This window comes from Pomacea canaliculata, linkage group LG1 (assembly GCF_003073045.1).
Source record: "Pomacea canaliculata isolate SZHN2017 linkage group LG1, ASM307304v1, whole genome shotgun sequence".
Lineage (NCBI taxonomy): Eukaryota > Metazoa > Mollusca > Gastropoda > Architaenioglossa > Ampullariidae > Pomacea > Pomacea canaliculata.
This window is the reverse complement of record NC_037590.1, coordinates 1,829,059-1,854,398: the sequence shown is the minus strand read 5'-3', so window position 1 is coordinate 1,854,398 and position 25,340 is coordinate 1,829,059. Positions and strand designations below refer to the sequence as shown.

General features: G+C 41.3%; 3 protein-coding genes across 3 annotated transcripts; all 3 read right to left on the bottom strand.

Moving 5' to 3' along the window:
* Window positions 1–8,504: 8,504 nt before the first annotated feature.
* Window positions 8,505–12,983, bottom strand: LOC112568809. The gene is made up of 3 exons (XM_025246295.1): window positions 12,714–12,983; window positions 11,497–11,807; window positions 8,505–11,140 (listed from the first exon to the last, which is right to left on the bottom strand). Exons 1-3 carry the CDS (start codon window positions 12,907–12,909, stop codon window positions 11,096–11,098), a joined length of 552 nt encoding a protein of 183 aa, XP_025102080.1. The 5' UTR covers window positions 12,910–12,983; the 3' UTR covers window positions 8,505–11,095.
* Window positions 12,984–15,110: 2,127 nt separating this feature from the next.
* LOC112568814 lies at window positions 15,111–18,535 on the bottom strand. Its single transcript, XM_025246310.1, has 3 exons — window positions 18,272–18,535; window positions 17,730–18,002; window positions 15,111–17,006 (listed from the first exon to the last, which is right to left on the bottom strand). The coding sequence occupies exons 1-3, from the start codon at window positions 18,462–18,464 to the stop codon at window positions 16,924–16,926; spliced, it is 549 nt and encodes a 182-aa protein (XP_025102095.1). The 5' UTR covers window positions 18,465–18,535; the 3' UTR covers window positions 15,111–16,923.
* A 4,336-nt stretch (window positions 18,536–22,871) lies between these two features.
* Window positions 22,872–23,930, bottom strand: LOC112576859 (G-protein coupled receptor GRL101-like). The gene has a single exon (XM_025259667.1). The coding sequence runs from the start codon at window positions 23,712–23,714 to the stop codon at window positions 22,872–22,874; it is 843 nt and encodes a 280-aa protein (XP_025115452.1). The 5' UTR covers window positions 23,715–23,930.
* Window positions 23,931–25,340: the final 1,410 nt, after the last annotated feature.

Here is a 25,340-nt window from a genome sequence, read left to right as displayed (position 1 = left end):
TAACATAATGATTATTTAAAATTGGAACTTTTGTAGTTAAAAATAATTTTTTGTGCATCAACACTCTTGGCCAAACAGACAACAACAACAACAAAGGAAAAAAAGAAAACAATGTCTAAACTTTTGACATAAAAGCACGAGAGTGATTAGTGTTCATGGAGTGGTGGAATACTAAATTAAGGATGAATGAAAACGGTCCAGCTGATATTCAGTCTGCATCAAACCTTTAAATGTCATGTCAACATCATCTTGTGTGATAATGTCTGTGGACTGCCACTTGTTTGGCAGTAACAAGTTGGTTATTTAACTAATAAGCTTTGTCCGTCAATGGAGAAGCAGCCAGAGACATTGGTGTGGAAGGAATGTGCCATGTCGCATTATGTAAAAAATACTGTCATGTTTGAAATGAGTGTAATGGCGAAGCCTGCAAGGAAAAATAACTTTGGTACACGGGAAATGGCCAAAAGCAGCTTTACATGTACGATCATCGAAACACAAATCATTTCCGGTCAGTAGGTCGCGCACGATTCTCGATTGGGTATGGGAGCCCCTCACAGGGTGCAAACGTACCCACTCTTTGGTTTGAGATCATAAAGCATTCTTGTAGTGACGATCATATAATAAATCGTGCTCGAAAGGCAAGTTAATGGATGAGTTTCTCATGACAATGGCCAACATGCAAATTTCTCTGTTAGGATCAAGTTAATTATACATCTACAGAGGTTTTCTCTCAGTGATTCTTTAATTGTGTGGAGGACACGACCACTCTACCACGCCTAGCTGCACCCGCTGCCCCCCTGGTTCCCACTGGTTTCACACAAGTTGTCTGTACTACCCGACAACCAATCAGACATGTGTGTGTAAGTGCGTATATGTGCGCCTCTCTCTCTCTCTCTGTGAAACTGTATTCAGATTGACAAAATAGTTTCACAGTTGAGTATATTCTCCAGTAAACCCTAGACCTTTATATAGCCATGTAATGAAGTGATAATAGTTGGACCATGACATGACCGCATAGTCCAATGCCATAGCCACACTAACATCCTGGACATTTAGTCTGTGGCAGTTTCAACATGCAATCCTGCCCGACGATCAGTCAAAACATCCATTTGTCTGTCTCTCTGTCATCTTGTCCTATTGTCTGTCGGTCAACCTGTCGTGTTGTCTGTCTGTAGGTCCTAGTGTTCTTGTGTCTGTCGGTGAGTCTGCAATGTTATGTAACTGTCGGTCGTGTTGTCTGACTGTCTAATCAAATTTCCCAGCGTCTTAATTTCTCACTCCCCACTCCCCATTCTTCCTGTTTAATGCTCTAAACATAAACTTCAAAACACAGATAAGATGTTAAATAATCCGACTCATTTGTGTCAGCTTCATGAAGTATTCCCCCCCCACTCTCTCTCTCAGTGTGCGGGTGCGTGCGTCTCTGTGTGTCTGTGTGTTGGTGTGAGTGGGCGAGAGATATCCAGGGCAGCAGGAGATATTAAGTGTAATCTCACTACAAAGAAGTCCGGCATTTATTGCCGCATTCCTCCCCTGCAGACGGAAGTCACGATCACCTGCACGTGGCTATTTACAGACTGCTTCACCTGCAAGTATCTCACCTGTCAACACTTTGCCTTGCAAGGTTGCGATGACACCGTGGCTCATTAGCTTACCGTTACTTGACCCCGGAAGGGACAGCAAGTTGATTATTAAAATCATTAACTGACAATTATTCCCCCATCAACACATGTCACATGTAGTGCCAGCTCTCTCTCTCTCTCGTCCGTCTCAGTAACTCTCTTTGCTTACCTGTCTCTTTTTCTCCTTTTTATTGTCATCTCTTCTTTTATTTCTTCTCTGTTTGTAATTTTTAACAGCTTGTATCATTATTTAATTACACTAATACTAGGCTCTTCAAGTTAATTCGCTTCTGTCTCTAGACAAGATGGTGGCTAACCGGGATAAGGCAGCGATCTCTCCGACTAACAGTGTTCATGGCTAGACGAGTTGTAGACACACCTAGACACCCACCACAATACCATTTTCCTATTTTCTCTTGGCGCCAAATAAACCTCAAAGCCTGTCTTAGTGAACGTACCTAGTGACCCCGAGATAACACCGATATTTTACTACTGCTTGTGATTGGTCAACCGAGAGCCAATCGATGATGCACTTAGAAAACTGTTGGCTTCTGTTTCACTTTGGAAAAAAAAGTTCTTATTATCTACACGCACTCGTACTACCACACTCACACAGACCACACACACACGACACACACACACATGTTTACATTAAAGCCAGCAAGCCAAGCGGGTATGTCTGCGGTCGGGTGTAAGTGTGTGTGACGTAGCCCAAGGGAAAACCCTCCCAGGGAGGTCGAGTCGCTGTCCAATCAACAGACGAGCAGACAAAGAAGGAAGATAAGCAACTTCGTGCGTCTCCGAGGTTTTACAAAATGAAATCTCGTAGTTTCGTATCCCATTTCCGTAACTTTTACAACCTTCTCCAAAAACTGCTCTCGTTCTCTAACGGCTGTTTTCCGAGGACGCAGAGCGACTGCTTTGATCTACGGTAATGTCCGGAGAGACATTTTCTTTTCCTCAAAATGTCAAGGAGGTGATACTAGCTGATCATCATCAGTAACCGCCCATAACCGACACTGGGGGAGGAGAGGGAAGTTAATTGTTGTTTTAAAATACAATGGTACAGAAAAAAATAGCCTAATACCACAATCTAATTAAAGTTACAACGTGCATCGAAAGGGACAAAGGAAATTTTGTAACTAACAGAGAAAGCACAAACATTTGCAAATTATAAACTCTCTAACCTGTAGAACTTTAGAAAGATAAGAGGCAATATTTTGTATTAATGTTCCTGAGTTACTGGCAAATAAATAAAATGAGTGAACGAAACTGTGAAGGACGCGTACACAATTTTTCAGTTTACAAATGGCGTATATCTGTGTATTTTGGGGATGAACCCAAAATCATTATTCACATATGTCTCCTGTTCGACAACTAAAGTGGGGAATACCTATTTCTGACGCTGATCATCACCACAGACTCTGTTGACTGTCAAACACGAGGTATATAGTTATGGAGAGAGTGTTTACCACCTCGTCTGCACCCAGGGATGTCCGGTAGCGCAAAGTTGAGCGATCCAGTCAGGGTCGGGTGGCCGTGATTCGTCTCGGGCACACTGTTCTTTTCTGTGTGTGTGTGTGGTACTTGTTTACGAGACAAACTGCTTTACCGTCATCTACCCTCCACCCCACCACCACCATACCCTAGTGACTTTGATGACATCATACCCTGGTGGAGCGAATCAGTTCAGCAAAAGGGTGAGATCATAGGTCAGAGTGAGTGTTCTCAGCCCGAAAGTACTGAAGACAATTTTCAGCAGGTGTAGCGTCAGACACAGCTATTCCCCCCTTTTACAGTCGAGCAGGAGGTATATGGATGTTGGAAAATTTGTTTGAAACGATTTAAGCGCCACATCGCCAAATCTTTACACATGGATGACGATGTTCAAATTTTAACTGCTCGTCGTGATGTAGCCTCGTCGCTGGCACGGCACGATCTCACTTAAGTATCCCCCGTCCCCGATCCTTGTTTACAATAGACACCCAGGACGCTTCTCGTACTTTTTGGCGAATAAAAGAACACTCCATTATGACCCTTTCAGATACTGCTATGACGTCACTGAAATTAACGAGGCGGAACGCATCACGAAGGCGGTCAAGAGCCACCTGTAACTATACCCGGCCATTGACATCTCCGACAAAAGCCTTAACATCGAATACACGAAGCGGGAAGTCATGCTTTGCACCGCAGAGTGAACATCATAATGGGGTGGCGTGCATGGCTTCTCCACCATGTCAGAGGTAGGTGCCAGGGGTAGGGAGCGAGGGGTGGGGTGAAATGCTGATGGAATGTGAAGTTGACTGAATGCGTTAGTGATAAATCAAATGTCTCTTGGGTTTGTTGTGGAAACTGATATTCTAGAAGCTTGTCGATGCTTTGATGCCGAGTCAGCAGAGGACATTGTATGAGGACCAGCAACTTCAGCCTACTCAGCATCGCGTCTGTGTACAGAAGAATCCGGGGACGAGATTTGAACCCATGATCAACCTTGAGGTTCAGTGAAGAAACTAACAGTTGCACCTTCCTTCCGGCCAGTACTCGAACGGAAACATAAACGGGTACCATATGTACCCTAGCGTGTATTACTGGTGCGTGACTCGGACACATACAGATAGATAGACAAATAAAGCAGGACATGTCACATACAATATTTTACTCTCTTCGACATCTGTGAGCACCGTGTGAACAACAAGTCGGGACAACTCGCCCTTTGCTCCAGACCGCAGTCAGCCTCGAGGCGAGTTTCGAAGGAAAACATTGGATTTCACTGATGCAATTCATGCTACATCAATATAGACATTTTAGTCAGCGCTGAGGTACGCAGCGGACCATGAAGACGAGACGGGCATGTAAATTCCGACAGGTGAGCAACCTGTTGAAAAACATTTTTGTAAAAGTTCAATGACGTCACTGGCCTGATGTCAACACCCGACGAGGCACTTGTACCCGTCTGGTAACCTCCTCTATATGAACATGGTTTTAAGACTGAAAACTTCTGAGAAAATGTTTTCGAAATTCCACGTTGACATCAGCCATCTATTAACTGATCTCCGAGTCTTCGACATGCACGCAAAACAGTGCTGCCGGCAGTTTTGGAAGTGGTCGTGGTGGTAGAGTCTGTAGTTTGATTTCTTTTTCACTCAGAAGAGGTGAGGAGAACTTGACTGACTGTACAGTTTGTAGCACAAAGCCCCACCTGATTGATACCAGAGACTTACATCAAAGACAAAAACAAATAAAAAATATACTAGACAACGAAGTCAACCATCCTCCAGAGAAACTTCCATTGCAACAAAAGCCCAGTAACAAAGGCTTCATGTCAACTAATACCAAACCGATGACAATAATAATGAAGACAATGATACACAAATAATAATAATAATAACAACAACAAAACAATGAGCAATTATATAAAGCAATTTTCAAAATAATAAATTGCTCAAAGCTGTTCCAAGCTGAAGGGACATAAGAGGAAGGCTTTGTCCACACATCTTTGTCTTGGCGATTCAAAGAAGCGTGGTGTCAGAGGATGAACGGAGCAGTCGTGGGGTGGAGGGTAGAGTGGTGTTTACAGTGTTTGGATAGTTATCCAGGACAAGAAACAACAAAATAAGTCAGAGCACGGACGTGTATAGAGAAGTAGTCTATAAATAGCCCACGTGCTGGCTGATCGTGACTTCCGGTGTACAGCAGACGAATGAGGTCAAAAATAATGGCCTGCTTTTGTTAGTGCGATAACACTTAATATCTCCTGCTGCACTGGATAGCTCTCGCACCCACTCACACCAACACACGTAACACAAGTACACACACACACGAACAGAGAGAGAGAGAGGCGGGGGGATACTTCATGAAGCTGACACAAATGATTTGGATTATTTAACATCATAGATTATCTGTGTTTTGAAGTTTATGTTTACAGGTAGAATGGGGTGGGGGGGGAGCAAGAACTCAAGAAACGCAGAAATTTGGTTAGACAGTCAGACAATACGACCGACAGGTACATAACATTGCAGATTCGCTGACAGACCTACAATCAAACAACATGACAGGTTGACCAACAGACAATAGGACAAGATGACAGAGAGACAGACAAATGGATGTTTTGGCTGATTGTCGGGCAGTTAAAATGTTGCATGTTGAAACTGTTACAGACTAAATGTCCAGGATGTTAGTGTGGTTATGGACATTGGACTATGCGGTCATGTCATGGTCTTACTATTATCACTTCAGTACATGGCTATATAACAGTCCGAATACAGTTCCCCACCCTCACCCCAACACACACACACTGATCTCTGATTGGCTGTGGGGTAGTCCATCTACAGACAACTTGTGAAACATGGAAGTACTTGACGCGGAATTTGATAACAAAGCCAAGTTTTTTTTGTCCGCGATGTACTGAAGTTCACTAAAGGCTTCCTTGCACCTAGAGGCAACCGGACCGGATCTTAACAAGATTGTTTTTTCTTGCTTTCAAAACGGAAAAAAATGCAGACGAGTAAACCCTTGTAAACGAGGTCCGGATCTTCCGTCTGCCCCAATCACAGAATAAGCCCGAAAGGTTTATTTGAAGATTAAAATGAGCCAAAGCTCAAAACAACATAGGGAATTAGTTTTGTTATAAGAAAGCACCATAACCTTTAGAGCGTGGGTCAAGAGGTCAAAGTACAGCTGACGCTTTTGGGGAAACTGGAATTCTATGTCTACACATCTAGCGGTATGGATACAAATTCGTGGTCAGTTGAAAATGAATAGGTTATGATATCTGAGACTGCCAGCCAGTGAAAGGAGAATATGATGGTTATGTGTTATGTGTTCATACTCGATGATCTGCAGATGAGACGAGCAGCATTATTGTGGATCAACAGCCAAACTTAATTGACATTCATCTCTTTCCCTCGTCTAAGGCCCTGCACCATTGAAATAGAAGAGTGATGTGATACCGTCCTTGAACTTTGCCAGTTAAAAATACGAAAGATTAACTGAACACTGTCACAGAGATGCAAATGTCATTCGATGTATCATTGAAACTGGTTATCATTCCTGGGATGTCATGAATATAAGATGATATTGAAAATAATGCGTCCTAAACTTCATTGTTGCTTAATGTCTTTTATAAAACTATGGCTACACAGTCAGTAGTCGCACGAAGACCAACATTTTGTCTTGTAAAGTATTGGCAATGGTCCGTACACTTCATCTAATTTTATGTCTATTTTACTTGATCAACTTTTGTTATTACTATACTTTTTATGAATCAAACCTAGCCATTTGATATAAACTCTAGTCAGGCAGGTCTGGGTGAAAGACTGTAGACCAGCACAAGAGGTCAAGGGACAAGTTGTCCTCAGGGTTACATCTCAAATGAACGAAAGATCAAACTCTTAGGACAAGCCCTGCTGCGGGACCTCATAAAAACTGTTCAAGCTACTGATGGCTTGTCTTTTGTCATACACATACCTTTCTCTAATTGGAGTGAACAAATCACAAGTATATGTTATAACCGAGTATGAGAATGAGAAAAGAGAGAAGAGTGCGTGCGAAGATAAACACATCAATGAGGTCATGTCCTCATGAAGGGGAGGGGGAGCTACAAGAGGTGGTGTCAAGTTTACTATTATTTAATGTTAACCGAATAACAGCGGCTCTACGGCGGTGTAGGAAACAAATCAGCGAATCTGATTATAAGGCTTTGTTGTGAAGGTATCCAAGGACTGGGTACCTGACTCCACAGAGGGTTGGTAACAGGCAGCGAAGGGAGACGAGATGGGCACCGCCCTCACACAATGCTGGCCACCCGGAAAACTTAGTCTATTCACCCTTACCCACCAACCCACCCACCCAGCCGAAAGACTTGAAAAGGTTGGGGTGGGGAGTGAACGACCGACCGTTTATTTGAAATGCAAGGCCGGCAAGTCACTGTAGTATGACTCACACCCACGCGGTGTTTACTGATACAGTATCACAGTCTTCTAGAGACGATACCATTGGTGTCTATAAACAGACTATCGACATCATCGTCTTCTATAGACGATACAATTGGTGCATATAAATAGACTCTCTGACGTTTTGATCTGGTGACCGAGTTCTCTACATGGCCACGCCCTCTTTTGCGCGCTACGTCAAATATACTCTCGTTCCACGCGCTCACCAGACATGGATTGATGGAGAGGGAAGAAATAACAATATTTATAGACTAGATAGCATGGTTCTGTCTATTTATTAATCAAAGGTTTTGGAACAATTTTTTACCAAGTGTGGGCTTGGTCTGTAGAAAGCAGACCCCAATCCTCTTTTCGTAAATGCTCATAATGGGTAGATTCTGGACATTGTAGTTTTTTTTAAACACATGCCAGACATCAGTGACTTGCTTGAAATTGAACAGTTCCCACCAGCAGGGATGGGTTGTAATTGTAAACATTGATCACATGCCAATTAATTAAGAAAGTACCATGCTCAGAGTAGATTAATGATCATCCTCTTCCCTAACTTGCCCCTGTAGCTCAAGATAAATTGATTTAAATTAGGTCTTTTCTAAAGCTGCTGGAATGTATTGCAGATACACTTTTCAGTTCATTGAAAGCTTGTGCTGTAAACTATAACAATAACAATAATAACAACCAACTTTATTTGTCCCAATGGCATTTAAATGGGAGGTGTGCTCTGTTTTCAATATATATTTTTAAAAAAAAGTCGTTACAATTACAATGCAGTAGAATAGAGATATGAACCATATATAATCATATTATATAATCGAGTATAACTATAGCCTGTACTTCTATATTTCTGAAGGCATTTTCCTTTAGATATCAATTGACTCAAAAAGCAGTTTAAATGCACCATACACACACAGCCACATACCCCAAGTTGAACAAGTTGATAATGAAGTGTTTTATTTCAAGCTTTATTACTGCAAGTCTTTAAAGCACTGCCTATGTACATGCACTACATCAAGGAATTCATCTGCTTTTAAGAGCTGAAATATTGACACTTTTTTTGGAATAAAGCTAGAACCAGCAAACTAGATCCACCAAGAAAGAGACATACAGAAATGATAATAAAAATAGGTTTAGATAATGCATTTCTCCAATGTGCTTTACAAGAGAAAACATGCTCTCTCTCTACACACACATCTGGAAGGCTTGACACAATTACCTAAAAACAAAATGTGTAGGATGATGCTCACAATTAAGTTACAGCTTGCTGTTTGTGTGAATCTGGTTCTAAATAATGAAATGAGCTAAAGAGTATTTTTACATGCTTAACAAAATAAATGTGTGTATAGTTCTTATGTTTCTTTTTGCTACTTGGCCATACTCCACAGACTGACAGATGACTAACCATTGTCAAATTCTGATGTATTTATTCTAAAACACTAAAAATAACAGTACCTCTGTCATGTGTTCTGTTCTCCACATCGAGCTAGTTGAATATATCTGCTTCACGAAACACTCGTAACACCATAACACCAAATGGGAAGCTCCTTCAAATAGCCCAAAAGAGGAAATGGTCGCCAACTGAGGAATACTGAATTTCTGTCACTGCAAGAACATGGCAGACATTTGCAGGCAAACTAGATGCCTACACTGGCAAGGAAATGGGCTATGATCTGCTCATCAAGCAAAACACTATGCCAATTATCAAGCAAAATACTATGCCGATTTCCTCAGCCACAGTAGAAGGAAAAAGGGAAGGACTCCTTAAGTCAGATAAATCAGTTACCCAAATACATTGGGTATATGCTGAGTCTTACTGCCACAGGCCATCATGCCAGTAGCTCTCAGCCTGACCACCTGCTTACCGCACCCTCACAACCTCTTCACCAAATATACTGCATCATGCAGCAATTATATTTTAGACAACTTTAAGCAATCAGTACTCAAAGAAGAACACAAGACATTCTGACTACACCAGCCAGAGAACAGTGCTTCTCTAAACACAGAAAAACTCAAGAAGGTTGTCATTTTTGCAACACAACTTAATCTCTCAGCACTCAGAAGTAATACAACACATTCTGACTATACCAGCCAGAAAAATGCTCCTCTGAACATGAAAGACTAATGAAAGGTCATTTGCAACACAACTTAAATCTGTCAGCACTCAGAAGTAATACAACATATTCTGACTAAACCAGCCAGAAAAATGCTCCTCTGATCACGAAAGACTTAAGAAAGATCATTTCGCAACACAACTTAAATCTGTCAGCACTCAGAAGTAATACAACACATTCTGACTACACCAGCCAGAAAAATGCTCCTCTGAATACTACAAGACCATTGTTACATAAATAATTCACTGATAGTCAGTAAGGAAAACAACTGCTTCTGACATACAAAAAAAGCTTCAACCAGTTTTTTCTCTTTGTCAGAAAACAAGATTCCTCTGAACATACAAGAGCTAGGATGCTAAGCCAACCATAATGTATGCTCAGCCTAACTACCCTTAGCTCTGTCAGGCGTTTGTCTGCACAAACAGCTACTGTTGCTCTCGCAATGCAGCCTATTCTCCTTAGAGAAAGCTTACCAGCAGCTCTTTCCATAGCTTATCAAATGAACTTCCAAACCTAAGTCTTATTTTTTTTTTCAATTGCCTAGAGACCATACAGACTTTAACCACACCAAAAAGGCCAACAATCAAGGCCTGATGCCATCAGTCTGTTGCTCTACAGAAAGTCTATTCCAACCAGTTTCTAAAGTCCACTTTTTTTCTTTACATTACAATGTAAAAAGAATATAAAGCATTGATAAGAATGTTTCTATAAATGTTGTGTAGCTCCTGGAACTGTGTGGCTGGCTATTTAACTTCAGTTTTTATATTATTTAAAACTGACATTGCTAAATGATTTCCTTAATTCTATAATAAGCTGACAATTAAAAGCAAAATGAACTTTGATACAATCATGAGAATACAATGTGAAAGCAATAAAAAAAAAATTCATTTAGTAAAAATCTCTTTTAACAAAAGCACAGTAACATGATATTTACATATGGTTATTAGCATTTTCTATACTTTCATAAGTGAAAGATGGAAATTAAAAGGTGAAGTTAAAACTTGTAAAAAAAAACCAACCAAAAACAATAAAAATTTTACAGATATCATTACCTCTCTTGTGCCAAATACGACAGAACATTAAGACAAGAAGAAAGAAAGTCATGATTATCACTATGACAAATCAAGATTTTCTGTAGTAAATATTTCACACCGAAGACTCGGAACAGATGACAGACATGAAGTGCAGCCTTTTACTTGAGTTACAAGTCCCTTAAAGAATATTGATTGAAAAAATGTTTGCAATACTCACAATTTTTTAAAAATAAAAACCATCTACTTAGTAAAACCACTCATAAGCACAGAATGTTTTCAACAAAATAGTGCATTATACTATATTCTTGTACTGAAGAGTGATGGAGTGGCAAGAGCTCCAGCCTGGTGTCCAGCGGGAATGTAAATGGGACCAACGCTTTTCGTCAGTGTATTTTCATCTTCCTCATCAACTGTCCCTCTGCTCGAACCTGGAAATGCACACAAACACATAAATTATTGCTTAAATGTAAAGTGTCAAAATGACACCAGGCTAATTATGGTGATCGCTTTGTGGAGCTGAGTACAAGTTGACTCTATACAGCTGATCATTTACAAAATGAATAAGTTTGATTTTTGACTAACAAATAAAGAAAACTAGAATAAGTCCAAATGCTTTGAAATTATTGTAAAAGTGCAAAAAATTAAACAGAAGGTAATTTATAAGGGCAATAAAAAATGTAAAGAAGTTATTACTACTGGTGACCCATGGTAAACAGAAACTGATGACAACAATATGATGACAACAATAATGATGATAATATTAAAAATAGTGGTTAATCATTACCAAGCAGAGCAATTTCTTGTTGTCCTTGTCGTCCAGAATGAGTCTCTTGAACCCAACCAATTTTGAGGTAAGTTGAGATGATGTAGTCTGAGAACGAGGTTTCCTCCTATTTTGTATGATCCTCCTTTTGCCTACAATGACGGCAATGACAATACCAACGATGGCTATACATGATGCTACACCAATGCCAACCTTAGCCCCAATGGGTAGTTCATCCTGGCTAGGCTCAGAGGAAGCACCAGCAACACCTTTATTATCACCGCTAGGCTCTAAAATCTTTTGAGCACCATCATGTAGCTTCTTGGAGTAAGCTGAAAGAGAATCCATACATTTTATTTTTAAACTATTACTAAGGTATGTCTAGTATACACATCAAAGAATATTTAGATCAGTGTTTTGATCTAAGGCCAATGCTAATGTGGTGTTTGTAAACTTTATTAAAATAATAAATAAAGAAAACACAATACTCATAACAGAAACTATTTTCACTTTTAATCATGGTTTATAGGAACTATAGTACAGTACTACCCATCCACTGTTAAAGACAACAGAACTAAAACTCCAGCTACAAATTATATTCATCAATCTATTTTTATGTTTGTAAATATTATAAAAAAAGCCATCAGCATTATAAAAAAAACAACAACAACAACATCGATACAAAAGGCACTAAACTAAAGTGACTATATCGCTGCTATGCTACCCCACTCCTCGATCGGTTCATTGTCACATGACCGCATAACTGGTGTCATCCGGTTGCGGTTAGCTCAATCACGGTATTCAATGAACATCAAGAATGACATTTAAATTGATTCTACATGGAAGGAACCATTAGATGTACTCAAAACAACAAATAAATATTTAATATTTTCGACCGGCCCCACGTAGTGCTACTGTAAGCCAAAGAGAACGTTAATTTCATATTTGATCTACAGCGCTGTTTTATGAAGGAAATTCGTATCAAATAACAATAATTATATTTTATAAAAAATATATTTCAGGTGGCATCACCGACATATTGTTACTGACACCATGAAGAAGAAACCGTACATACCATAAACCCTAACCTAAAACCTGACGTAAACTTCTATAATTAACTCATAACCGGTAACTTCAGGCCATTTTTCTGGTTTGTAAACAGTCAACACGTCGTGAGGCTTCCTAAACATCTACCTTCATGTTTATTTCCATAACTTTGAAGTTTAGAAGTGTGTTACCTGGGCAGCTATGCTGGCATGCCTCGACAGTTTTCTGGAGCTGAGCGTTCTGGCAAATGTCGCGACAGTGTTCACAGTCCTCAACACCAGTATCCCAGTAATGGTCTTCGGGGCATGTCGGAGCTGAGATCACGCTGTTTATACAACTGACTAGCATCAGAATACACGTTAGTTTGTGTAAATCAAAGCTCAGCATGGTTGAAGTCACTACATCTGACAATCTAACACAACCACAGGTTTCGAGCAGTCTGAGCAAGCTGCGGCTGACCAGGGGGACCTTATGAATCCGATGAAAGAATGCGATTGGACCGCATTGATTTACGCTCGTGATTGGATGCTATATAAAACTCCGGGTATTTCCTTTATTGCACACCCACTCTGACAACACAGACAACTCTAACATCTCCCGGTAAAGTGGTGCCAATGTTTACTTCCCTTGAATTAAGAGTCACTATAACAATAATTGTAAATGCAACATTTGTAAAGCGCATACTCACACTCCTAAGGAGCATGCTCTTAGCGCCTAACAACAAAAACGAAACATAAACCGCGTAAGAGTCACAGAAAAACAGATAACATTATGAACTATAAAATAATAAAAAAAAAATATTCTAACAAAGAATAAAATCTCAGAAAAAGCATAGAGGGGCCAAATAACAAGAACAAGAACTAACATACCAGTTTCTATGTAATGAATTTTTAGTAAATTTGTAGCAAAGTTTGTATGTAGAACCTCTGTAGATTTAAGATAATTTGTAAATGCTTATAATGCTGAGTTTACTTCTGTAAAAGTATAGACTAGACATACACCTTAATTTATTGCACAAGAATTACTTTCCTGAAAATAGGAGTGTGTGTGCGAAAATAGGGTAGTGTGTATGATTTTTTTATATGAAACGTTTCATAGCTGACATACTTTGAGTTTCATTTAATGTTGGCTCACCAGTGGAATATGGATTCAGTAGCTGCTTAGCACAATAAACATGCTCTCACACCAGTTTGGTATATCATGAACTAATGTTTAGACTGATTTATATATCAGGCCATCATACTTCAGTTGTATGTTTGTTTTAAAACTCATCTTTTTAGTCAATAGTAATGATTATTTATGATACAAAACCTTTTCCTGACAATAAGTAGCTCATGGATTTTATACAAGAATAATTAAAGCCAACACTGACATAATAAAAAGTACACATCAAATCCAGTCACCATTAACTATCACTGACCCACATTTCATACAATAATATGTAATATGACTGACAGGGGTTGATATAAAGTAGTCTGCAGAATTTGGGTGTAGGGCAATGAAAGGAATGCTGTTCCAGACCAAAAAAACAAACAAAAAGTGCACATGAACTGTCCCCGAGCTTTCTCTTTTGCTGACGAGTTCAATAATCAGACGAAAAACACAGACAACAGAACATAAGAACTGAGTATAAAGGGAAAACGTTTTTATGTAAAGAAATGCTAATATGGAGGTTTGTGGTAAGCACTTCCAACATATAGTACCTATATCTCTAAATTTTCAGTTGCCTGCAACATGCCAACAGCAAAGAGCCGATCGTGCATGACTGTATGTGATTAGTTTAGTTTATTCCTTGTTACTCATCAAGGAGCATATAGCTGCAACAACCCCTTGCCAGTGGACCTGGTTTTGGGCAGCTCCCCTCAGTTGGGCCCATATGGTTCCGATGTCATTTGTCTCGCTCTCTACTGTTCTTTTCAAAGTCAAAAGAAGTCGATGAGCTGGCTTCCCTAAGGCTTTCACCAGAACGTATCACAAGCTATTCTAGAGAGGAATCTTACCGACCAGACACCTGTTGATGAACTGATGCAGTTTCTGTAACAGCCTTTTTCTTAATTGACTGGGTTGTTACCCAATGCGACATTTTAGCCTGGCCTTTACCCCGACAGATCTGTTTGGCTTGGTTAAAATAGCTCAGTGGATTGAAAAGGTGCACAAGCCACCACACCACAAGGTAAGTTGCACCAACTGGTAATGGCTATGTGATTGGGGTCAGGAAATACAACTTGTGAACCTGAAGTTTCAGAGAAAATCATGTCCATTTCACATTTTACTGATCCAGATGTATATGCTTTAACCATATGGTCTGGTACTATTACCAGTAAACTACTTTGTTCATGAGTTTACGTTGTAGAAGTGAGTATGTCTGTTATATGTGATTATGAGTGCATGTTTTGTTGATGATTTAGTTTATATATTATTTATGTAAAGCACTCTGAGCAAATCTTTGGAAAGGAGCTATAAAAATCCTCATTATTAATATTAAACTAAATGTATTATGTGAATTTTCCTTATTTGCAAAGTGTGGTTTTATTTTTGTTGCATGCATTTGATCTTCATAAATAACAGAAAATATTTAGATACCAAAAAGACATTCAATATACTTTATTAATGTAAAAGAATACATGAAAGCAAGCCACACATAGTACTTTATATTTTATACAATTCTCTCTGGGAAAAAAATTCTATCAGCATTGATGTTTTTTGCCCTCAACCAGACTGATATATCTACAATAAAGACTGAGAAAGTTTTAACACATAATTTTGTTGTTTGAAGGACTGGATGGTAAAATCAAGTTTATTTACAAATGGGATAAACAGCTGCTATAAAGCACTAAGATAAACAAACAACAACAGATGTAACAGAAAAGATAACTATAAGTACAATGATTGCTATGATGGTTAGGTGGGATTCCCCAAGTCAATGCAGCACAGAGCCATCTAAGAACAGTTTTGAAGTATTTGAAATAGTGCTGAAATATGTTTGAATTTACATGCCCTCTGCTTGCCACTCTAAGAACAGCTGACAATAATGATATTATGTACATCACTTGACACAGGAAGATGAGTTAGACCACACCATTAAAGCATCCCCTTGCAATCAATCATGCTTCATCAGGATTGATTTTACCCCTTCAATTGAAACTGAAATTAGTTTTTAAAAAAAAAGATAATCAAGTATCATCTGCATGACTGTAACACTGTCTAAATGTTGCGTGGTTGCTGGCATGCTCCAATCATTACTTTTTAAAAATTCTAAAGGTGACATTACCTGGTCGATCCATATCAAGAGCAAGGAAGGTAAAAAACGGTCATTATATCTTGTTTGAAAAATTGGACAACTATGTAAGACTGACTTGACAGGAGTTTTCCAGGTGTCTTAGATTACAAGTGTTAGCCTTGTCTTTTTAGCAGAAAGTTAATTTTAAAAAAAAAAATACTTGTTATCTATAATTTTGTTGCAAAACTTGCACCGTCCTATTTTGATTACTGTACTGATGACTCGTACTTAAATTTTTCTCACTAACTCTGCTGTGGTGCTGACTTTGTAGGTTACTATTTTTTTTTAGCCCTTGCATACAGGCAAAAATCCACATTTTTATCAATTAATTTTGGTCTAAATAGAGCGAAATGAAACAGTTGTTATTTAGCATACTCAAGAGCAGCTTCATAGACTGGAAGAAACATAGTATAACACAACACCATGTCCTTAATTCTAAGAGACATTTGTCGGGCGATCTTCACCATTCTCATGGTTAGATCAGCTGTGGCAGCAGTTTTATTTGCCGCTGGTACAGTCGTTCTATGCAAGCGAACATCATGAAAGTGTTCTCAAAAAGGATTATACCTATGCTGGATTACAAAAGACACTTGTAGTATTTTGCCATTCTTTCATCAATGTTTTACTTAAACAAAACAAGCAAGGCACTGGTGAAAGAGCAGCCAAATAATGCTGGTGTCTAATTTCAATCCAGCAGAGGTGAAATCATTTTAAGAAGACTTATATGATGTTCACTTACATGGAACGACTGCATCAGCGGCAAACAAAACTACTGCCACAGCTCACGCAAACTAACAGGAAACCCCCTGTAAAGATATGCGTACATCCCAGTGTGCATATACACATGCATTTTATCCATGTCCAAGTGAAGCACATGTTGGTAGACAAATAGACTGCCAAGACGTGAAATGTCAATTATTCTGTACACCAGTATGCTACTAAAGTTGCTACAAACATCATATGAAATAAAAAGTTTTACAGGTACTCAAAAAAAAACAAAAAAAAAAACCGTTACGATGATACAAACATCTTAAATCTCAAATATACAACATTAATAGCTGTTTCAGTATCCTCATGAAGGGAAGTGGATACAAGTTACTTCCCCTTAACTTGGTGATGGTTCAGATGCATCTCACTGGCATTTCACTGGCTTCAGGCTGAGAACTGCCCAAAGAAATCTTGACCTCAGTGCAATCTGTGGTATCTATAGAAGACAAAGCATACAAACCAGACTGTAAAACATAAACACCTGCATTTTACTGTTTTTTACTTTCTCTTGTTCTTGTTATTTGGTTTTGTATTTGATTTTATTCTTCATTAATACTGTTGTTTATTCTTTTATAGTTCATGTATTGTTTGTCTTCCTGTGCCTCGTCTGCTGTCCATGGTTTGTTCTTGTTCTTAAGAGCTAAGAGCATACTCCTTAGGAGTGTGAATATGTGCTTTATAAATTTTGCATTATTATTATTGATGCTGTGGGCTACTGAGCCAATATCAACACAGGTCAAAATATATGACTTCAAACAATTTATTCTTAGTTTTCAAAAAATAAATATTAATTTTTGACGTTTATGGTGTTTTGGTCTGTACATTATGCACCGAGAAAGGGCATTATCTCTGCTTGCCATATCTTAAGCCGATTAACTGTTTCAAGTCTATACAATACTCCAGTCATGAATCTGTGTTCGATTATCTCCTTTTCACAGACTGAAATGTGGTAGTAGCAATGAGTATTATGTGGCATGTTTAAGACTCAAGCTTATATCATACACCAAGACACAGTTCATAGGGGATGTCAAATGCTTTCATACTCCATCTAAGGATTCAACGTAGTAACAATCTTTACATAAAATGGCAGTCAAATTTATTCAACAATTATTTAAAATGTGAAAAAATATATTTTTAAAATCCTTGAAATAAGACTTACTGAGCACAAAGTCACTCGTGCCCCGGAATCCATCTGGTGTTTCCTGCTGGATGCGGTGCTGATCGACCTGTTCCACCACAGGTACAGGAATGCGATCTCTATAGTCACGTTTTCTTTTGACAATAATAAGAACAATCACAGCCAGTGCAACAAATGCTGATATCCCAACAGCAATGGCGGCGATGATCTCTGGTGAAAGTCCACTGTTGTCATTATTCTCAACTGCTGGTGTGCTTTTTCCACCAGTTATATCCCAAATGGCATTTGCATATGCTGAAACATGGTATTAACACACTCATCAATAAGCAATGGCAAATCGAAATTCCACAAATATTGATTTTACTCTTTAAACTGAACGGGAACTGTTGACAATAAAATGAGCTTTATTGTAGTATTTCATCACTGTATGTCCTTGCTCTCTGAGTCAAGACCATATGAATGATAACTGATTATTGAATTATTTAAAATGCAACTCATTTTTTTCCTCCCAATTTTTTGAGGTTCTAAGTTTGTGACATTGTTGATGATGTAACTATTCTTACCAGGACACATCTCACGACAGAAGTCGCCGAAGCCCGTCTGAACGGCGTTCTCACAAATGCTGCTGCAGGGTTCGCATCTGTCGGTTCCGAGGTCCCAGAACTCATCCTTAGGGCATTGAAAACGCTTCGTCGCCATTGCGCCGACAAAGGCCGATGTTGAGGCTGCCCACAGCAGACGTGTAATAGTCTTCATTGTCGACAGATGTAACAGTCCTCGTTAACCGTCAGTCGTCAAATGAAATGTCGTCTGCGCCGCGAGCCAGTCTGAAGGCCCCTTTATAGTGAGACGGAAATAGCGCATACGTAATACAGCGCCGCTTCTGATTGGTTGTTTGAAGCAGAATATTTCAGCAACTCCGTGAGGGTATTGCACCATCCGTGACGTAGGCAGTACGTGCATGCAGACAGGTGACAGGTGTATTGCACCATCAGCGAAGCATGGTACGTAGTACAGTCAGGAGTGTTATCTACAGGTCTTATCGCTGTACAAGCAGTTGTGTAGACTGTAGACAGCCATGATGTGAGGCGAGAGGCGTGCTAACGGCTCGACACCCGTACCTGCAGTCGTTCTGAAAGTTGCTGATTGGTACCCGAGTATATATTTGGAAGAGTGGTAATTAGAGATACTGTAGTCAGGGAGAAGACAAAGGTACCGCTCTCTCTCTGTCTCACACACACACAAAACCAACGAAACAACAAAACTGGCCCCCAAGTCAATTGAGGCCTCACATCGATCTTAACCCTCCATCCCCCAACACACACACCCCCCCCTTACGAAGGAAGGGTAGCCGACTATATACCTGCGTCTTCATTATTGACATAGTTGTTGTCTGTGATACAGCGAGCATGCATCGTGTCCCTCTGTGTGAAACATCTCTTTTCTTTTTGTAGTTGTCTTAATGGCAGCTTAATGTTCATTTTCAGGCCGGTTAAGGTGATTGAAAACAATTACTGATCGAAATCAACCGAAAAAAGTTGTCAGGGTCATTGGTCCCTGTCTTACATACACACATCTATGAGCGGTGTTGCAACTTTTGTTTACGTGCGTGTGGCTTGAGGGGAACCTGAGTTTATTTGTTGTTCTACGTTTGTGATAATTACTACCGATCTCGCTCTATATTCATGATGGGGGAATGCTCGTTAGTGGGGAGTAGAGACCGCTCACACGACCTACTTCTTATCTTCGCTGCCATCAACATCTGACTACAAAGCCACATCAAAACCCACGCCGTCAGTCTTGCCGGGTAGCAGGTGGCTTCTGTGCATCGGAAGTGAACCTCCAGACCTGACTGTGGAGGGGGAGCCGTCCTCTCAGCGGACAGGAGCTGTACAGTCTGTCGACCTCGAACCCCAAACCGCCGATGTCTAGACAACATGCCGGTAAATACGGAAAGAAACCAGACATGGACTAGACACCGTCCAGACAAGTCTGAATTCAGGATAGACCGTCATCGGCGTTGTCCTCATTGCGAGCTACCACGTGATCGTGACGCTGGCTGGGAGAAGGGGGGACGAGCATCAATTAGTTCCTGTTTTGAGCCGAGCTGCTTGTTTGTCTCATCGCACTGCCTGACCTCTGGCTGCTGTACTGATTCTCTTCCCTTTCCCTTCTCTGCACGTGGCGTCTGTTTACAGGGCTGACTGCCTTGCCGTAATATAGCCTCAGTTGCTGGCACGGCGTAAAACACCAATTACCCCCCTCCCCTTTTCCCTTTCCTGTCCAGCTACGGTTGATGAAGGTTCTATACTCCTCTACTCTTCTGAATTCTCTCCTCCCTACTGTTACTACAACACATGTGCACCACCTCGTCAATCGGTTGGTTGTTTGGGGTTGATTTGCCAGGAACGTGCTTCCTCTTAGAGATGATTTCGCACCTGATGAAGGTAGGAAATTGTGGTAACCGGAAACTCCCCCCTCCCCACCACCACCACCGACAGCTAATGTTGCGAACAGTCATACACATCGCCCCAGACGAGATTTGAACCCAGGACCTCTTGGTTCTCAGTGCTGTAGTGACAAGCAAGTGTTTAACCACTACATTACCGGGTACTCTCCTCCCCTCTCCTCTTTAAAGTACGAAGGTCGGATATACAAACAAGAGGTTGTTACCTCGCGCTGTACATGGCGGGCAAAATGCCACTCCTCATTCCTACCCTTATTTGCCAACATACTCTCCACATTCACTGCCATCTATGTTCCTATTATCGCCACACCAGCCTGTGTAGCAATGTAACACGCGAGCGCGCGCATGTGTGTCGTCATTGTGCGTGTTTATTGCATGGTGTGTGTGTTTGTGTGTGTGCGCGCGTGTTGTGTGTTTGTGTGTGTGTGCGCGCGCGCTATCGCCGAGTACCGTTAAGTGAGAGGAAATGTCCACACACGATCAAGCTGTCGCTTCCTATCTGTACTACATCACCAACATCGCTGCATCATTTTGGGTGATATGAGAAATAACGCCCATACAACTGACTGTTTGCTGAAATAATTTTATTTCAGTCAGATAAATCATAAATTTGAAAATCGTTTGGCCAGACAAGCAACATGAGACTGGGTCAAACAGCTGCTCACACTGGAGTTATGAGAAAAGGAAATATTTATTAATTATAAATGTACTATACAATAGAGGCATTGTGAGGTTGCTGGTACATTTCACTTCTCGTTACAAAGTGTTGCACGTGCGGTGACAAGAAGTTTTTGAATAATAAAGCCGTGTGCTGTATAAACGGACCGGATTACATTAAAGTGTTCAAGAATGAAAATTCAAAAATAGAGTTTTAAGTGCAGAGTTAAAAACCGGATAAGCTGAGTACCATTACTTGCTTCTAGTAGTGGAGTGAACCCTACTAACCCACTACACCACTGTAATCTTTGGTTCAACTGTCATCGTCAGCTGCTGTGCGAGGTGACTAATACAGTTATCAACAAACGATCTTTGACCAGCAGCTTCCTCGAGTTAGTGCACATCACTCGTCATTCACTGTTCACTTGTTCCTGGGGCAGGACTTCATGTGAACCCAACTTTCATCTTCAATTGTCAGGGAAGATGCGACAAGGGGTGCTGGTAGACCGCAACACCACAGCTCTTGTTGTTACAACATCGTCGACATTCAGCTTCCCCACTGACTTCTTCTTCGTTCTGATGATAACTGTTATCAGCTTATCGCACGAACCGTCGTGTGTCACCCTGTAGGTAGACGACACGTGGTCTTCAAACAGACAACGACTTTGAGATTTTTAATTTCAGCTGAACTTTTACAAATGTAATTTGCTGTAGATTATCTTTATTTGACTTTGTTTAAATCCTTGAATGTCCAAAGAGTGAAGCAGTTTAAAATGTTGCTAACCAGCCGGCTGATTTCCCACCACAGTCTCATGGGCAATGACATTACAGCTGACTAAGTCAGACAAGGGGTTAAGAATTCGTCTAAGAGTGTTATCTAAAGACTGATGTAGGTCTAATGTATGTAAACTTAATGACAATGTAAACCTAAGATCACACACAACCGCACGAAGAAAACACGCACAAATGCAGACATAAAGAGAGAAACATTTCCCTCGACTACTATATTTAAAATAGGTGACTCAGATATGTAATGGATAAGTGTTTATTGTTGATGTACTTCACGTTTCCCTTGCTCAGGCCTCAGTTGGAGTTCTCTCGATATCTATTGGCTAATCAAAAATAATCTGTTTGCCAAAAAAGGCACATAGATAGTCCTAGAACTGGGATGGGGTGAACGCCAATGTTACAAATATATCACTTGTTATAGACTGACATCACATTGTATGATGATCAACTATTCACACATAACGGAAAGAAAATCGTGAAACAGAATAGTCGCGCTGAGCAGACACAGGGCAGAAGGTCATTTCAACATACCGACCGTTGACAAAGTGGTGGGGACTGTACTAACGTATTAAAATGGTCCAACTTCAAGGAGAGAACATCCTAGAAACAGACCGCTTCACGTATCTAGGGGGGCATTGTCAACAAGGACGGTGGAGCGGATGATGACATAAAAAGCCGTATCAACAAGACCAGGCATACTTTCAACAGCCTACCCCCCATCTGGAACTCCCGAGTATTCTCCTTCAGCAATAAGACCCGCATCTTCAACACCAATGTGAAGGCAGTCCTACTGTATGGTTCTGAAACCTGGAGAGTGATAAACACTATCAACAACAAGCTCCAGACCTTTACCAACCGATGTCTACGCCATATTTTGGGAATAAGATGGCTTGAAAAGATCTCCAACAGCAGCCTGTTAAAAACCAATCAGAATGCCACTAGTCAGGACATCAAAAGGCGCAAATGGGGCTGGACAGGACACACCCTGCACTAACCAGCTGACATCATTACCAAGCAGGCACTCCTCGAGGAGTAACAAGGACTAAACGACAAACGATTGAAAAAAGGGGACAACTGATAAGTTTGCAATTTCTATTTCAACAAAACTCTGCTCATCAGCGATTTTTGTAAAAGTTCCCTTATAACAATATCAAACATTTATATCTACCAAAGACCATAAATAATCTAAACATAAACATAAGACACTGTCAATAAGTATAGGCTATGTGTTTAATGTCTACTCTGGTGATTTATGTAGGATGACATTTTGCTCGAAATGAATCTTTGGCTTGAGCAGAGATTTTATTGAAACGACTTTCTTGTTTTGTTGCTGGCATCAGCATCTCGCGTTTGATGCGCTTCATCATTCGTTCCTCTTGCACGCGCCTTCTGCGCTCCAACAGCAGGTTAACGGTGTACAGAAAGGGGTTAAGAGCAGAGTTGATAGGAAGGACAAAGATGGCCATGGCCACGTTGACCTCGTCTGACACTGCCATGCCATTGGACGCCATCACACCAAGAAAACCGATGGGAAACCAGCAGAGAAAGTTGCACACTGCTACTGAAATAAGGCGACGGGCGACTGTCAGGTCCTTGTTCTTCTTGGAAGTGTCGCAGGCCGACATGCTGTTGGTGCGGACAGACCAAAAGATGAAAGCCTGGCCCAGGGCGATCAGAAGGAAAAGGACCAAATTTAAAACTATGATGACACCAAAGGAGTAGCCTCGACCGGGGAAGTCGCTTCTCGTGATGGGAAGTGGGATGCAAATTCCTGTCTGGCTGTAAAACTGCCAGTGCGCCATGGCTGGCAACAACGGGACTGCAGCAATAACGATGCCAACCAACCAAGATATCGCGCAGGCTGCGAGTGCAGAACGCTTGCGAAAATGCACTCGGCGGAACGGAAAATGCAGAACTAAGAACCGATCCAAGGTAATGAGGCAAATAAGTATGGCCGACACCTCTCGGGACACCATAGACAGAAAGCCGGCGAACTTGCACACTGAACTAGTTTTCCATTCTTCCTCCTTCCACAGGTATGCACCCAAGTAGACTCGATCCGCTACGCCTATCATGGCTAGGTACACGCCCATCAGCGTGTCGGACAGAGCTAGGTTGGTGACAAACACGTCAAAGCCGAGAGCAACGGTCCTTCTATGGAAGAACAATCGGTAGACCGTGCTTGCGATGTTTGCCACCAAGGACAGAGCAGCAGCGACGGACAGGAACGTGCGGTAGATGTCTGAACGCAGCAAGGCGTCACATGACGACAGGTCATCCGTCGGAGCGCGGCAGTTGAGGACGTTGAACCCCTGCGGCAGGGTCACCGGGCAGCAGACTTTGTAGTTGTCAGCATCGATGCCGTCAAGTCTTGCAGACCCTGAAACATTTCACGGGGAAACGTGGTCAACGGGCAGCCTCGCATACCGAGGGTTTGTAACTTCGCGAACCTCATAAAGCCCTCACCCAAAATTCGTCTGATGCCAGCACCGGACATGTTCAAGACCTGCAGACCCGGAAACAGATGGTGGAATTGGCTCGTGTCCACATCGTCTAAGATCACATTTGAGACATCCAGCGAGATCACCGATGACAAAGGACTGAGGCGAGAAATGTCGCCTTGAAAGAAAGACGAGAGAGGATTGTTGGCTAAAGTGATTTTCTGGAGATTGCCCAGCTTCTCAAAGTCTTGAACCGCCAAAACGGTCAATAGGTTATCACTAAGGTCAAGGCTGCGTAGGTTAAGAAGCGAGAACTGGCTCAGAGCTGTGAGGTGACAGGAAGACAGACTGAGGTGAATCAAAAGGATATTATTCTCCATGTCGGCGGGAGTCATGCCGCTACCTCGAGCCTCGAGAAATCTCAGGCTGGGAAAGTTGGTGGCATTAAAAGGTCGAGAACAGAAGAAGGCGAGGCCGTGACACACACAGGGGTCAGGACAGGTGAGGTCACACAGCAGCTCATCATCGTGGTGCGGACACTGGTACAGGCCGTCACACAGGTGTGTGGGATGGACACACACCCGGGAGTTGCGGCAGCGGTAGAAGCCTGGACACGTGTAGCTGTCACACGCCGCCTCGTCCCCGTGACCAGGACAGTCGTACAGCCCGTTACAGCGCAGGAAGACGGGCAGGCAGTACGTGACGTCAGACTGAGGGCACCGGAAGTGAGTCTCCTCGCAGGTCACGTGTTCATCTTCCCTCTTTTCTAAAGCGACGACTTGCAGAATTAGCTGGCCCTTGGCGTTTAGCATGATAACAGCTGACTCAGTTGGCAAGTTGAGGTTTTGATTGACGTTTGTCTGCGTGCACCTGGTGCACCTCTCGTCCACGCCGTTCAGACATTGCTCCAGGCCATCGCACTGCTGGCTCCAGGGCAAGCACTGCAAAGTTTGTCACGATTTACCAGGTGACACATTTTCAAAGTAATGCGAAAGTGCACGCTACACACAAAACCTACATGTTCTCAATAATTTACTAAATACATCTACCTTCTGCACACACTGTAGATCTTCTCTGACAGTCACGAATATGTACTGCATGCATGCACAGAATCAGAACATACAAATAAAAATGATATTTATATATGAACACACGATATAGACAATACACACAAAAATAAAGTTGTGACTAACTTACCCCAGTTCACAAGTATTACGCATGTCGTCTGACCTCAGCCCTTACCTGTCCGTTGCCACAGTCGAAGGGCCTGCTGAAGGT